At 38.9% G+C, this 13,599-nt stretch overlaps 1 protein-coding gene across 3 annotated transcripts in view; it reads right to left on the bottom strand.

The window, feature by feature from the left end:
- The window catches only part of PATJ (PATJ crumbs cell polarity complex component), a 322,107-nt gene that overhangs the window by 158,569 nt on the left and 149,939 nt on the right, over positions 1-13,599 (bottom strand). For all 3 annotated transcript variants that reach the window (XM_024565364.3, XM_024565365.3, XM_024565366.4), the window contains exon 27: positions 12,005-12,104. In XM_024565364.3, the coding sequence (XP_024421132.2) occupies positions 12,005-12,104 (100 nt within the window). The remainder of the gene's footprint in view (positions 1-12,004; positions 12,105-13,599) is intronic.

The following is a 13,599-nucleotide window of genomic DNA, read 5'->3' as shown; positions in this document are numbered from 1 at the left end:
GCATCAGGATGATAGCTCTGTTCCAGAGCAGGAGGCAAGATAAACAAAACCGTTTATTTTGTGGCCAGCTTCAATTAATATCATTTTAATGACCCAATCTTCCTGCTGAGAAATACTTCATCACATTAATTGCATCTTTCTAATGCAGATTAAAAGGAAGCAGCAGTTGACTTGAGCCTGTCCGAAGTGAGTGCAACCGTCATCAACTTACTCTCTCCTTAGTGCTCGCAGCATTCAATCATTTTTACAACAAAGAAACCCGTGAACCACATTAAACACGCGGCGTCCCCTAGCCAGATTCATTTGTGTCTCACTAACATTCTGAACATGCAGTAAAGATTCTGTTTAAGCTGTCAAGTGTTCAAGGTAACCTTTGGCTGGGGGGGAAGGGGGGGTGGAATTATGAAGAAAAAACCCCCAGAAGCTTCAGAAAAATTACTAGAGGAAAAGTTGAGGTTTCTTAAACTTCACTTAAAAAGCTACATTGCATCTCCTACCCTGCCCCACACAAACACACCTGAATATATTCATATACTTATAACCAAATGCAACTGCTTCAGAATTACCTTTCTATTAATTACTACAGTATCTTCTGGCCTTTCTTTGTAAAATGTAGAAAAATTAGTCATCTATCTGATCACTGATCATATATAAAAATGTCAGGAACACTTGGATGTAATTTAAATGCTGCTCAAAAGATCATAACAATACATTTTGTTGTTGTTTATATTTGCAATAAATACCTTTCAAATTATGTCAGGGGATGAAGGCTTGGAAGTTTTGAAACAAAAAACAGTCTAAAATAAAATGATCACCAATCTCCAATTACAGGGCAAAAAAGAGAATTTTACTTATTTTACTTAATTATAAAGATGAAAAAAGGATAATTAACTATAGGAAATGAGAAAAAAATTACATAAAATTTAAAACGTAAATGTTAGCCTTTATTTCTTAATATTTCCCCTATTTTGCACAATCAACAATAAAAGGCGAGGGCAAATAAATTCATGTTTAGTAAAATGAACACAGACATACTGCTAGAAGCCACTAATGAATTCTTATTTGATGTGAACATTCTTAACATTTTTTAAATCTTAGTAATAATTGCTGTTGATTGTAGTGACATCTATTGGCAAGGTAGAGATAAACTAGAGTCTATAATAAAAAAAAAAATTCAACCAAAAATACTACTAGTTGCTTAATAAATCTTCATCAGGCATGAGTCTAATTTTAAGTCATTTATCCATACTGAGTTTCTTCTTGTGTATGCAGGAAGATGGTCTAGTTTGATTTTTTTGCACATATATATCCAATATTCCCAACACCATTTATTGAACAAACTATCTTTAGTGCATTGTATGTTTTGTATTCTTTGTCAAATATTAATAAAGATAGGCCTGGGTTCATTTCTGGGCTCTCTATTCTATTCCAGTAATCTATACTCCTGTTTTTATGCCAGTACCAGGCTGTTTTGATTACTGTGGCTTTTTGGTATAGTTTGATATCATACAGCATGATTCTCCAACATTGTTCTTCTTTCTCAAGACTGATGTCACTATTCAGTTTCTTTCATGGTTCCATATGAATTTTTGGAATATTTGTTCTAGTTCTGTGAAATACATCATTGGTATCTTGACAGGAATTGCATTAAATTTGTAGATTGCTTTTGGTAGTGTAGACATTTTAATGGTGTTAATTCTTCCTATCCATGAACACAGTATATGCTGCCATTTATTTGTATCTTCTTTTACATTATATTTTATTGATTATGCTATCACAGTTGTCCCAATTTTACCCCTCTGCCCCCTCCACACAGCACCCCTCACTCCCTCAGGCAATCCTCCCACCATTGTTCATGTCCATAGATCATGCATGTAAGTTTTTTGGCTACTGCATTTCCTGTACTATACTTTACATTCCCATGGCTATTCTGTGACTACCTATTTGTGCTTCTTAATCGCCTCACCTTTGCACCTATTCTCCCAATCATCCATCTAGCAGCCATCAAACCACTCTCCATATCCATGACTCTGTACTTCCTGTTTGCTGAGTTTGTTTCTTAGGTTCAGTTGTTGATTGACATGTATTGCCATTTTATTGTTAATATCTTTGATCTTCTTTTTCTTAAATAAGTCCCTGTAGCATTTCATATAATAATGGTTTGGTGATGATGAGCTCCTTTAGTTGTTTTTTTGTCTGGGAAGCTCTTTATTGCCCTGCAATTCTAAATGATAGCCTCGCTGGGTACAGCAATCTTGGCTGTAGGCCCCAGTGTTTCATGACTTTGAATATTTCTTGCCAATCCCTTCTAGTCTGCAGTTTCTTTTGATAAATCAGCTGACAGTCTTATGGGAACTCCCCTGCAGATGACTAAGTTCTTTTCCCTTGCTGCTTTTAAGATTCTCTCTTCATTTTTAATCTTTGGAATTTTAATGATGATGATATGTCTTGGAGTGGGCCTTTTTACATCCATCTTGTTTGGGACTCTCTGTGCTTCCTGGACTTGCATGTCTATTTCCTTCACCAAATTAGGGAAGGTTTTTTTCATTAATTTTTTCAAATGGATTTCCAATTTCTTGCTCCTTCTTTTCTCCTTCTGGCACCCTTATGATGTGAAAGTTAGAATGCTTTAAGTTGACCCAGAGCCTTCTTACACTATCCTTGTTTTTTTGAATTCTTTTTTTCTTGTTTTTGCTACCATATGTTCCAAATCATTGATTTGATTCTCAGCTTCATCTACTCTCCTGTTGTTTCCCTGTAAATTGTTCCTTATTTCAATCAGTGTATCCTTCATTTCTGACTGGATCTTTTTTATGCTGTTGAGGTCCTCACTAAGTTCCTTAAACATCCTTATAACCAGTGTTTTGAACTCTGCATCTAATAGATCGCTTATCTCCATTTTGTTTAGCTCTTTTTCTGGAGTTTTGATCTGTTCTTTCATTTGGGCCATGTGTCTTTGTCTCTTCATTTTGGCAGCCTCCCTGTGTTTGTTTCTGTGTATTAGGTAGAACTGCTATGAGTCCCTCCCTGTCTTGGTAGTGTGGCCTAATGTAGTAGGTTTCCTGCAGGGTCCACTGGCACAGCCTCCCCTATCACCCAAGCTGGGTACTTAAGGTGCACCCTTCGTGTGGGCTGAGTACACCCTCCTCTTGTAGTTGAGCCTTGGTTGCTGTTGGCAGGTCAATGGGAAGGATTTATTCAGGCCAGTCAGTTGCAGGGATTGGCTGTGACCACTGACCACAAACCTCCACCCTCCATGGAGAACCAGCGCTGCAGGGGCAGGGTGGTGTGTTCCGACATGGTCTGTACCTGTCCACTGGGTGAGCTGGCCCTGTGGTTTCCCAGCTGATGCAGACCGAGGTCAGCCCCGGCCTGTGTTCTGCCCAGGGCCACCCGGCATAAGCTATAAAGTAATCTGCGATGGCTGCTACTTGTGCTGGGCTTGGTGATTCCCAGGCAAAGCCAATATGTGAATCTAGGCTTGCTGCTGCTAGTGCCATGCCTGGGGCTACTTAGCAAGAGGTTCTGGGGGTTGGGATCTCAGTTAAGTCTGCTGTTGCTTGTTGGATAGGATTTAGGAAGTTGTACAGCATGAGCCAAGACTAGTCATTCTTATGGAAAAGCAGCTTGAGTGGGCCAGTAAAGCTGGGTGGGACGGAATCTCTAGGGATCTCCTGGGCGGGATAAGCAGTGTTAGCCGGGTTAATGGAGTCTCAGATATGGCACCAGCCTGACAGTTCTGTGGCTCTGTGCTGGGAAGGCTCAGAAGAGGGACAATGGTCTCTGCCCACCTTTCTATCTGGAAGAAAGTGATCCCCAGCTCCTGCCTTGATGCCAGACACTTGAGTCTCTTCCTGTATGCCACTGGTGCATTTCATGTTGCTACCTTGGTGCTTGAGCTCAGAGGGAGTGAGTCTGAGTCTGAGTATGTGTGTGCATAGTTTCTTTAAGAGGAACTGCTTGGGACTCCAGAAGTTACGTTCAGTGACTCAATCCCTGCTGGTTTTTGCAGCCAGAAGTTATGGGGACTTATCCTCCTGGTACTGGTACCCTGGGCTGGGGGGCCTTGTGTGGGGTTAGAACTGCTCACTCCTGAGTTATCCCTCCTGAAATATTATCCACAACACGTGGATGTGGGACCAACATGTTCCGTGTCTCCACCTCACCTACTAGTCTGTATGGATGTGGTTTCTTTAATTCTGTAATTGTTGGACTTTCATTCAACTCGATTTCTGATGGTTCTGAGTGATGGGTGTTTTACAGTTTAGTTAATTTTGATGTGGTTGTATGAAGAGGTAAGCTGTGTTTACCTATACCTCCATCTTGCCTGTAAGTCCTTTTGGGATTGTCTTCTTAGTTTCCCTTATGATAGTTTTCTATTTTATTTTTTAAATATATTTTATTGATTATGCTATTACAGTTGTCCCATTTATTCCTCCCCTTTATTCCCTTCAGCCCTGCACACCCCTTCCCACCAGCATTCCCCTGCCCCCTTAGCACGTGTCCATGGGTCATACCTATAAGTTCTTTGGCTTCTCCATTTCCTATACTGTTCTTAATATCCCCCTGACTATTCTGTACCTACCATTTATGTTTCTTATTCTTTGTACCTTTTCCCGCACTCTCCCCGCTCCCTATCCCCACTGATAATCTTCTATGTGATCTCCATTTCTGTGATTCTGTTCCTGGTCTAGTTGTTTGCTCAGTTTGTTTTTGTTTTTATTTTTTAGGTTCAGTTGTTGATACTTGTGAGTTTGTTATCATTTTACTCTTCATAGTTTGATCTTCTTTTTCATAGATAAGTCCCTTTAACATTTCATATAATAAGGGCTTGGTGATGATGAACTCCTTTAACTTGACCTTATCTGGGAAGCACTTTATCTGCCCTTCCATTCTAAATGATAGCTTTGCTGGATAGAGTATTCTTGGAAGTAGGTCCTCGCCTTCCATGACTTCTAATGCTTCTTTCCAGCCCCTTGTTGCCTGCAAGGTTTCTTTGGAGAAATCAGCTGATAGTCTTCTGGAATCTCCTTGGTAGGTAACTGTCTGCTTTTCTCTTGCTGCTTTTAAGATTCTCTCCTTATCTTTAATCTTGGGTAACATAAGTATGATGTGCCTTGGTGTGTGTTTCCTTTGGTCCAACTTCTTTGGGACTCTTAGCTTCCTGGACTTCCTGGAAGTCTATTTCCTTTGCCAGATGGGGGAGTTCTCCTTCATTATTTGTTCAAATAAGATTTCAATTTCTTGCTCTTCCTCTTCTCCTTCTGGTAGCTCTATGATTAGGATGTTGGAACGTTTAAACTTGTCCCAGAGGTTCCTAAGCCTCTCCTTTTTTTTTTTTTTTAATTCTTGTTTCTTTATTCAGTTCTGGTTGAATGTTTCTTTCTTCCTTCTCCAAATTGTTGATTTGAGTCCTGGTTTCCTTCTCTTCTCTGTTGTTTCCCTGTATATTTTTCTTTATTTCACTTTGCATAGCCTTCACTTCTTCCTCTATTTTGTGACCATATTCAACCATTTCTGTGAGCATCCTGATTACCAGTGTTTTGAATCCTGCATCTGATAGGTTGGCTATCTCTTTATTGCTTCGTTCTATTTTTGGAGCTTTGATCTGTTCTTTCATTTGGGCCATAATTCTTTGTCTCACCTTGCCTTTTACCTTGTAAGGGACAGAGTCTTAGGTATTTGCCATGGCGGAGCAACCCAGTTGGTGTGTTGTGGCACTGTATGTGCGGTAGGAGTCCAAGAGGGAACAATGCTGTTTGCTCAGCTCTCTGCTGGCTTTCAGTTACTTCCGCCACTACCCACAAGCAAATTGGGCCCTTTTGATGCTGATTCCTGGGTGGGTGGGATTGTGCATGTCCTAGGACCCTATGGGTCTCTCTAATGAACTCTCCTGTGAGGTTGGGAGTTTGTTCTGCCTCTGCAATTCCTACAGATTTTTACAGCCAGAGGTTTTGAGGCTTTATTTCCCCATGCTGGAATCTGGGGTTGCTTGGTCTACCTCGATACCCAGTTGTTCCTCCCAGTTTATCTGCATGCAATTGTAAGACTGCCCAGTCCACCAGCCACCACCTTGCTGCACATCCTCTCTACCTGGCTGTCTGTCTGTCTCTACCCCTCCTACTGGTCTGAATGAATGTTTCTTCTTTAACTTGGTTGTAGGACTTCAATACAGTTCAATTTTACGGTAGTTCTGGTTACTTTTAGTTTTTAAGTTTGCTGTTGTCCTTTTCACTGTGCCAGGAGGCAAAATGTATCTACCTATGCCTCCAACTTGGCAAGAATTTGAGAGCTATTTTTTTCCTGATAGTTCTTTGATGTCATATAAAAATGCAACTGATTTCTGGATATTTATTTTGTATCCTGCTACTTTAGTGAATTCATTCATCAGCTCTAGTAGTAACTGGTAGAATATTTGGGATTTTCTGTGTACAATATCATGTCATCTACAAATAATGACAGTTTTATTTGTTCCTTTCCTATTGGGCTGTCTTTTATATCTTCCTCCTCTCTGTTTGCTGTAGCTAGGACTTCCAGTACTGTGTTGAATAAGAGTGGTGACAGCAGATATCTCTTATTCCCAAGGGAAATGGTTATAGTTTTTGCCCATTGAGTATGACGTTGGCTGTGGGTTTGTTATATATGGCCTTTATTATGTTAAGGTATGTTCCCTCTATGCCCATTTTGCTGAGAATTTTTATTATCACTGGGTGCTGGATTTTATCAAGATGGTAGAAAAAGCTTGTTTCTTGAGATAGGCCTGTAGTGCTATTAATTTCCCTCTTAGGACGGCTTTTGCTGTGTCCCATAGATATTGGGTGCTTGTGTTCTCATTTTCATTTGTTTCAAGGTATCTTTAGGTTTTTTTGCCTTATCTCATTGTTAACCTATTCATTATTTAGTAATATGTTATTTAGCTTCCATATCTTTGTGTATTTTTCAGGGTTTATTTTTATGTTATTGATTTGTAGTTTTATACCATTATTGTCAGAGAATATGCTTGGTGTGATTTCAGTCTTAAATGTATGGAGACTTGCTTTGTGTCCTAACATGTGGTTTATCCTAGAAAATGCTTCATGTGCACTTGAAAAGAATGTATATTCTGCTGCTTTAGTTTAAAATTCTCTGAAGATGTGGACTAAATCCATCTGATCTAGTGTGTCATATAAGGCCACTGTTTCCTTGTTGATTTTCTGTCTGGAAGATCTATCCATTGATGTCAATAGGGTGTGAAAATTTCCTACTATCACTGTATTTCTGTTGCTCTCTCCCTTTAAGTCCATCGACATTTGCTTTACATATTCAGGCACTCATATGTTGGGTGCATAAATGTTTACAAGGGGTATGGCCTCTTGCTGGATTGCTCCCTTTATATTTATGTAGTGTCCTTTGTCTTTTACTATAGCCTTCATTTTAAAGTCAGTTTTGTCAGATTAGGATGGCTACCCCAGGTTTTGTTTTGTTTTTTTTCATTTCCATTGCAGTAAAATATCTTTTTCCATTCCTTTACTTTTAGTCTGTGTGTATCTTTTGATCTCAGGTGGGTCTCTTGTAGATAGGATATTTATGGCTCTTATTCTCTTATCCATTCAGCTACCCTATGTCTTTTGATTGGAGCATTTAAGACATTTACATCTAAAGTGATTTGATAGGTATATATTTTTTGTCATTTTATTCTATATAACTATGTTCCTCTGTTTTTTTCTTCTTTTCTTCTTCTTCTTCTTCTGGAAGAACCTTAACATTTATTGTAATACTGGTTTGGTGATGATGAATTCTTTTAGTTTTGGGTTTTTTTTTTTTTTTTTTTTTTTTTTTTTTTTTTTTTTTTTTTTTTTTTGTCTAGGGAGCTCTTTATTTCTCTTTCAACTTGAAATGATAGCCTTGCTGGGTAAAGTAGTCTTGGTCATAGGTCCTTGCTTTTTATCACTGAGTATTTCATGCCAATCCCTTTTGGCTTGAAATGTTTATGTTGAGAAATCAGCTGGTAGTCTTATGGGAGCACCCTTTCAGGTAACTGTCTTTCTGTTGCTGATTTTAAGATTCTCTCTCTGTCTTTAACCTTTGATATTTTAATTATGATGTGTCTTGGTGTGGGCCTCTTTGGTTTCATCTTATTTGGGATTCTGTGTTTCCTAGACTTGTGTGTCTTTTTCCTTCACCCGGTTAAAGAACTTTTCAGCCATTACTTCTTCAAGTAAGTTTCTTTTGCTTTCTATCTGTTCCTTCTGGTACCCCTATGATGTGGATGTTGTTACGTTTTATGTTGTTCCAAAGATCCTTTAAACTATCTTTATTTTTAAATCTTATTTTTCTTTTTGCTGCTTTGATTGGGTGTTTTCTGCTACCTTGTGTTCCTAATCACTGATTTGATCCTTTGCTTATCCAACCCAGTGTTTATTACTTCTAGTGTATTCTTTACTTCTGATATTTAATTTCAGATTGGCTTAATTTCTGACTGGCTTTTTTTTAATGGTTTCTATATCCTTTCCCATGTTATTGAAGTTCTCACTAAGTCCCTTGAAGTTCCCACTAAGATCCCTGAGCATCATTATAAGCATTTTTTTTTAACTCCAAAATTGGTAAATTGCTTGTCTCCATTTCATTTAGCTCTTTTTCTGGAAATTTCTTCTGTTCTCTCATTTGGGGCACGTTTCTTTGTCTCCTTGTTTTGGCTATTTGTGTTTGTTTTTATGTATTATGTAGATCTGCTATGTCTGCCCTCTTGGTAGAGTGACCTTATGTAGTAGGTGTCCTGTGAGACCCTGTGGCACAGTATCAATGATCACCTGAGTTGAGTGCTCCAGGAATGTCCCAGTGTGGGTATTGTGCGCCTTCCTGTTGTAACTGAGTGTTGATTGCTATTGGCCCATTTGTGCATGGGGTTGACCCTCATGCACAATCCCAAACACGGTGTACGGGGTATCAACTGCAAACACAGTATATGAGCTGCTGTGCAGGTGCTGAACACATGAGGCAGAATTTGTCTCAGTAGGGTCTGTTGTCTGCAGATATCTCCCTCTGGATATGCCACTTCTGAAGCTAATTGGATGCTGCTCTGATGTTGTCTGAAATTGGCCACTGGGTGTGTTGGTTGTGGCACCTCTTGGGAGGGACTCTGGTGCAGGTCAATGTCAGACTTTCCCTGTTGAGTGGCCCTGGGTAACCTGTTCGGAGCTACAAAGCAATCCACAGATAGTGGCTGCCTCTGTTGGGCCTGGGTGTGTGTAGGAAGGACCAAGCTGAGCACTTAAGCTGGCTTTTACCAGCACTGAACCTGACGGCAGTTCAGCAGAAGGCCCATGATCTGCCTCCACCTCTAGCTGCCTGTTAGGTTCAGTCACTGAAGGAGCCTCTGGCAGTACCTGAGTTACGTGAGGTATGTTCTCAGTGAGTTAAGGGCAAATGGTGTTTACCAGGTTGATACAGGTTCAAACTCAGTGCCAAGGCTGGGTCTGAGGCCATTCAGTGAAAGTCCCAGGGTACACCAAGGCCAGCTGCCACCCACCTTTGTGGTGGGGCAGGGTCTCAGGGAGTCATCAGGGTGAGGCCAACAGAGTTTTTCAGGACTAAACAGACAAAGATTTGGCCGTGTGAAAGGAAGGCACTGCACCAGTTAGGCATGCCAGGGAAAAATGGAGCCCTAGAGCCCCACAACTCAGTCTGTCCCAGATTCTGCAGGGGCCCAAGCTCAGCAGGGTGGGAGTGCTAAGAGTCAGGTGGGGCTAATGGATCTCCTGTGAGTATGAATCAGTGCCTTTCATGAATCCCACTAATTTTGTGAGTGTGTCTCTGCACATGTGCAAACACAGATGTACACATGATGTGGGAACTCTGGGGTGAGTGCTGTGCTCTGCCTATTTTGTGGAATCAAAGTACTATTGACTCGATAACCTCCAACCACTTTGCACCTACTTCTACCATAGTAATGGATTTTAGGTAATGGTTAGTGTTGATGATAGTATAGGCTCTGAAGTCAGAGTGCCTGGGTTTAATCTCCATTTGCCCTGTTTACTAGCTGTGTGAAGTTTGGATGTATTCCTTAATTTCTCTGAGCTTCAGCTTCTTTATTTGTAAAATTAGAGACCTCACAAAATCAGTATGTTGACTGACCTAATAATATATGTGAAGGCTTGGCACGTGGAGACCAGAGAGTTTACTAGTTATCACAATCCCTATACTAGGCTCTTTAAATGTTTTTTCCCCTCTAATTCTCACCACAAACTTATGAGGCAAGTTATAGTAGGACACCCCTACTTCCCCTTAGGGAAGAGGTTAAGTAAATTGTCTATGAATTCACAATTAAGTTGTAGAACTAGGATTAGAATGTAGTCTTAGTCACATGTCCAAATGAGGATTTCTAAGAACTATGCAAATATAGGCATTCTAGCATCCCAGAAATTATGAATAATCAATAAGCTCTCTCCACTCTGCTGCAGCTGTCCTAATATCTATATCCAAACAAGGAATTATACTACACATGTGCACACACATGTCAATCGTATCCATCATATATAGTTCTCCAAAAGAGGTTGAAAATCAAGGCACTCTGGTACATTTATCAAAATTTGTTTCCATGCATTTATATCCTCCTTTCCAGGCCCATGATCCACCAAGAAAAAGGGAGCTATGCTATTCATTTCATAGCAGACTCACTCAATTAATACTGTTAGTAAAAAGCAGTTGGCTTTCAACAAAGATTTGTTGAATAAAGAGAATAATGCATGAGAAAGGGCTCTGTAAAATTGCAAAGTACAAACCAAACTTTTATCAAGTCAACTAAATAATTATAAACTTACATTTTTATTTAAACATTTAGTATTATAGTTAGAAAAATATAAAGTTACAAAGCCATCTTGATAATAATTATTAACAATAATAAGAGCTATAATATTTGTTGAAGATTCACTATATGGCAGGCTAAAGGTCTTATCATCTTATTTTAATCTTCACCATAACCCTGTGATGTAAGTCCCATTATTTTCACAGAAGACGGAATGCTTAAGGTTACACACTAGAAGTACAACTCTTTCAATTTTTATATCGAACTCCTTTTCTGTATATAAAAAAATATCTTTAAGGAATTATACAGTATAGCCCTGGCTGGTGTGGCTCAGTGGATTGGGTGCCAACCTGAAAATCAAGGGGTTGCTGGTTCAGTTCCCAGTCAGGGCATGTGCCTGGGTTGCTGGCCAGGTCCCCAGGGTGGGGACATGAGAGAGGCAACCACAGACTGATGTTTCTCTCCCTTCCTTCTCCTCTATAAAAATAAATAAAATCTTAGAAAAAAAGAATTATACAGTATATATGTATATATATATACCCACATATATATTCCACAAACCAAAAAATCATCCATTTAAACATGTAATCCTATGGGTTTTAGTACAGTCACAGGTTGTGCAACCATCATCACAATCTAATTCTAGAACATTCTCTTCATCCCCAAAAGGATTTCCATATACAACAGAAATCAGATCTAACTACATATACTTCACATGCATAAAATACAAATTCTTTCAAATAAAGCCTTGAATAAATATATGTATGGATGTGTATTTGATATAGCTAGTGCAAAAGAAAATCATGAAAGGAATTCTAAAGGAGAAAAATGGCATTGGCAACATCACCACCCATTCGAGTAGGGTAAGTAATCAAGAACTGTCACCCAATTCCAGTTATTGTGGATCAAATGCAATTTCAAGGACTTCTTACCATTTTTGTATTCATAACCACATAGTAAGGCCAGGATGGAATGTAGGTAAAATAGCGTTCAACCCAGATGCCTTTCATATTTACTGTAATATTATATTACCATCAAAGAGAAATGCTGAGGAACATAAAGTCACAAAAGTTAAGGAGAATATAATTTTTCTCTTTTAGCATGATACATTCATGCACATTTTCTACGAACACACAGCACTGCATTTCATAATTTACAACAATCATTAGAGCACCATTTCATGAATTCTGCACCCACTTCGAACAATGCAAAGGAACTCACTGTTGGTAAATGCGTATTCTTCTTCATTTCCATCACTGTCATCAGATGGAGCTTTGTAAGGAGGGGGCAGTTTCATTGGAGGCGGAGCAGTTCCTTGCCTCTGAAGATGCAAAATTTGAGAGAAGGGTAAATTGCTTTTGCACAATCCTTTTCTTCAAAGACAAACAGGATAAAAAGATCACCTGTATCAAACTTCAGTTATATCACAAGGATAATAAAACAAATGCAATTTATTTTCTTATGTTTATGTAAAAGTGACTCTGTGATGTAAACACACCAACAAACAGGAATGAAAGCATACTTCTTAAGACTACAGACTTACCCAGAGGAATGCATTCCTTTCCCCAGTAAGAAAGTCATTATATTGAGTTCAGCCCAATTTTCTTTGTTACTAAACCAAGTAATTCAAATGACATTTCAAAATTAAATCTAAATGTAAAAACTACACACTATGTTAACTCTACTATTATTTAAACTTTTTATTTAATTGTAGAAGATACAGATTTCATTCTCACAAACATATTTGAAATGAAATACCAAGATTTTCTAGCTGAAAAGATATTCATTTATAACATGTAAATAGTCAACACACATTTCAAAGTTTGGAAAAAGAAAGAAATCTTTATGATGAATACGTTTTGCTTGTCTGTGTAAGTAATCTTTAAATTTACATGCCAAATGAATGACACAACACATCAATACTTGCTTCAAACACTTAATTAAAGCAGAACAAAACTCTATGACTGTGTTACCTTCATAGAATGTAGATGTTTTCTTGAATGCTGGAAAAAATAAAACATGCCGGACTTTACACAGAGATCCAAGTTACTCAAGAATAGGAGCAAATACACCCTAACACTCCAATTCCAAAACAATTAGATTAAGATTTGTTTTGCTCCAGGATCTCAGCAAAGCACATTCAATTACGATTCAAATGACAACCCCACTAATGGCAGGATACACTTTGGCAAATGGGCAGTCGCTGGCCATTACAGAAAGCTGGCTTGGGTATTAAGTTCCTCCAAAGGACAGCATTAGGTGGGATCCATAAAGGAAAACACACACCCGAATCATTCAAAGTGTCTACCCAAAAACTGATAAAATTCAAGAAAGATGAAGGAAGAGAAAATGCCAAAGACAAAATGCTTATTAAGCAACAGAAGAATGCAGAAATTGGCCACAGTGTCTCTTTAATTCTGCCTGAAAAAAAATTAAGAGTTAAGTGAAGAGTAAAAAAAAAAAGGCGAATGAATTCTTTTCAGGAAAACCTTTTCCTCAGAACCAGATCATTCTAGGTCAAAGACAATACTCAGAACAAGAATGGCCAACTCAGCTTTTCAGGTAAGGTTAAGAGATATAAAGTCTTTAACAGCACTTTTTTGTTTAAGGGGAAACTGTTTGCACAACTGACTTATTTCGTTAAGCCTACCAATACTCCTGAGAATATAGGATACGCATATCTTGGACTCCCTCTAGTTTGAATGTGGGTTGCCAGGTACCCAGGGCATCTTCCTACTGCACATTTGGGAAGCGTGTAGGCAGGGTCAGCCTCTCCCCATTGCAATGAAGGCTGGAGCTGGGTATATACCAGGAGG

Source organism: Desmodus rotundus, chromosome 3 (assembly GCF_022682495.2).
Source record: "Desmodus rotundus isolate HL8 chromosome 3, HLdesRot8A.1, whole genome shotgun sequence".
Classification (NCBI taxonomy): Eukaryota; Metazoa; Chordata; class Mammalia; order Chiroptera; family Phyllostomidae; genus Desmodus; species Desmodus rotundus.
This window is presented reverse-complemented; position numbering and strand designations above follow the sequence as displayed.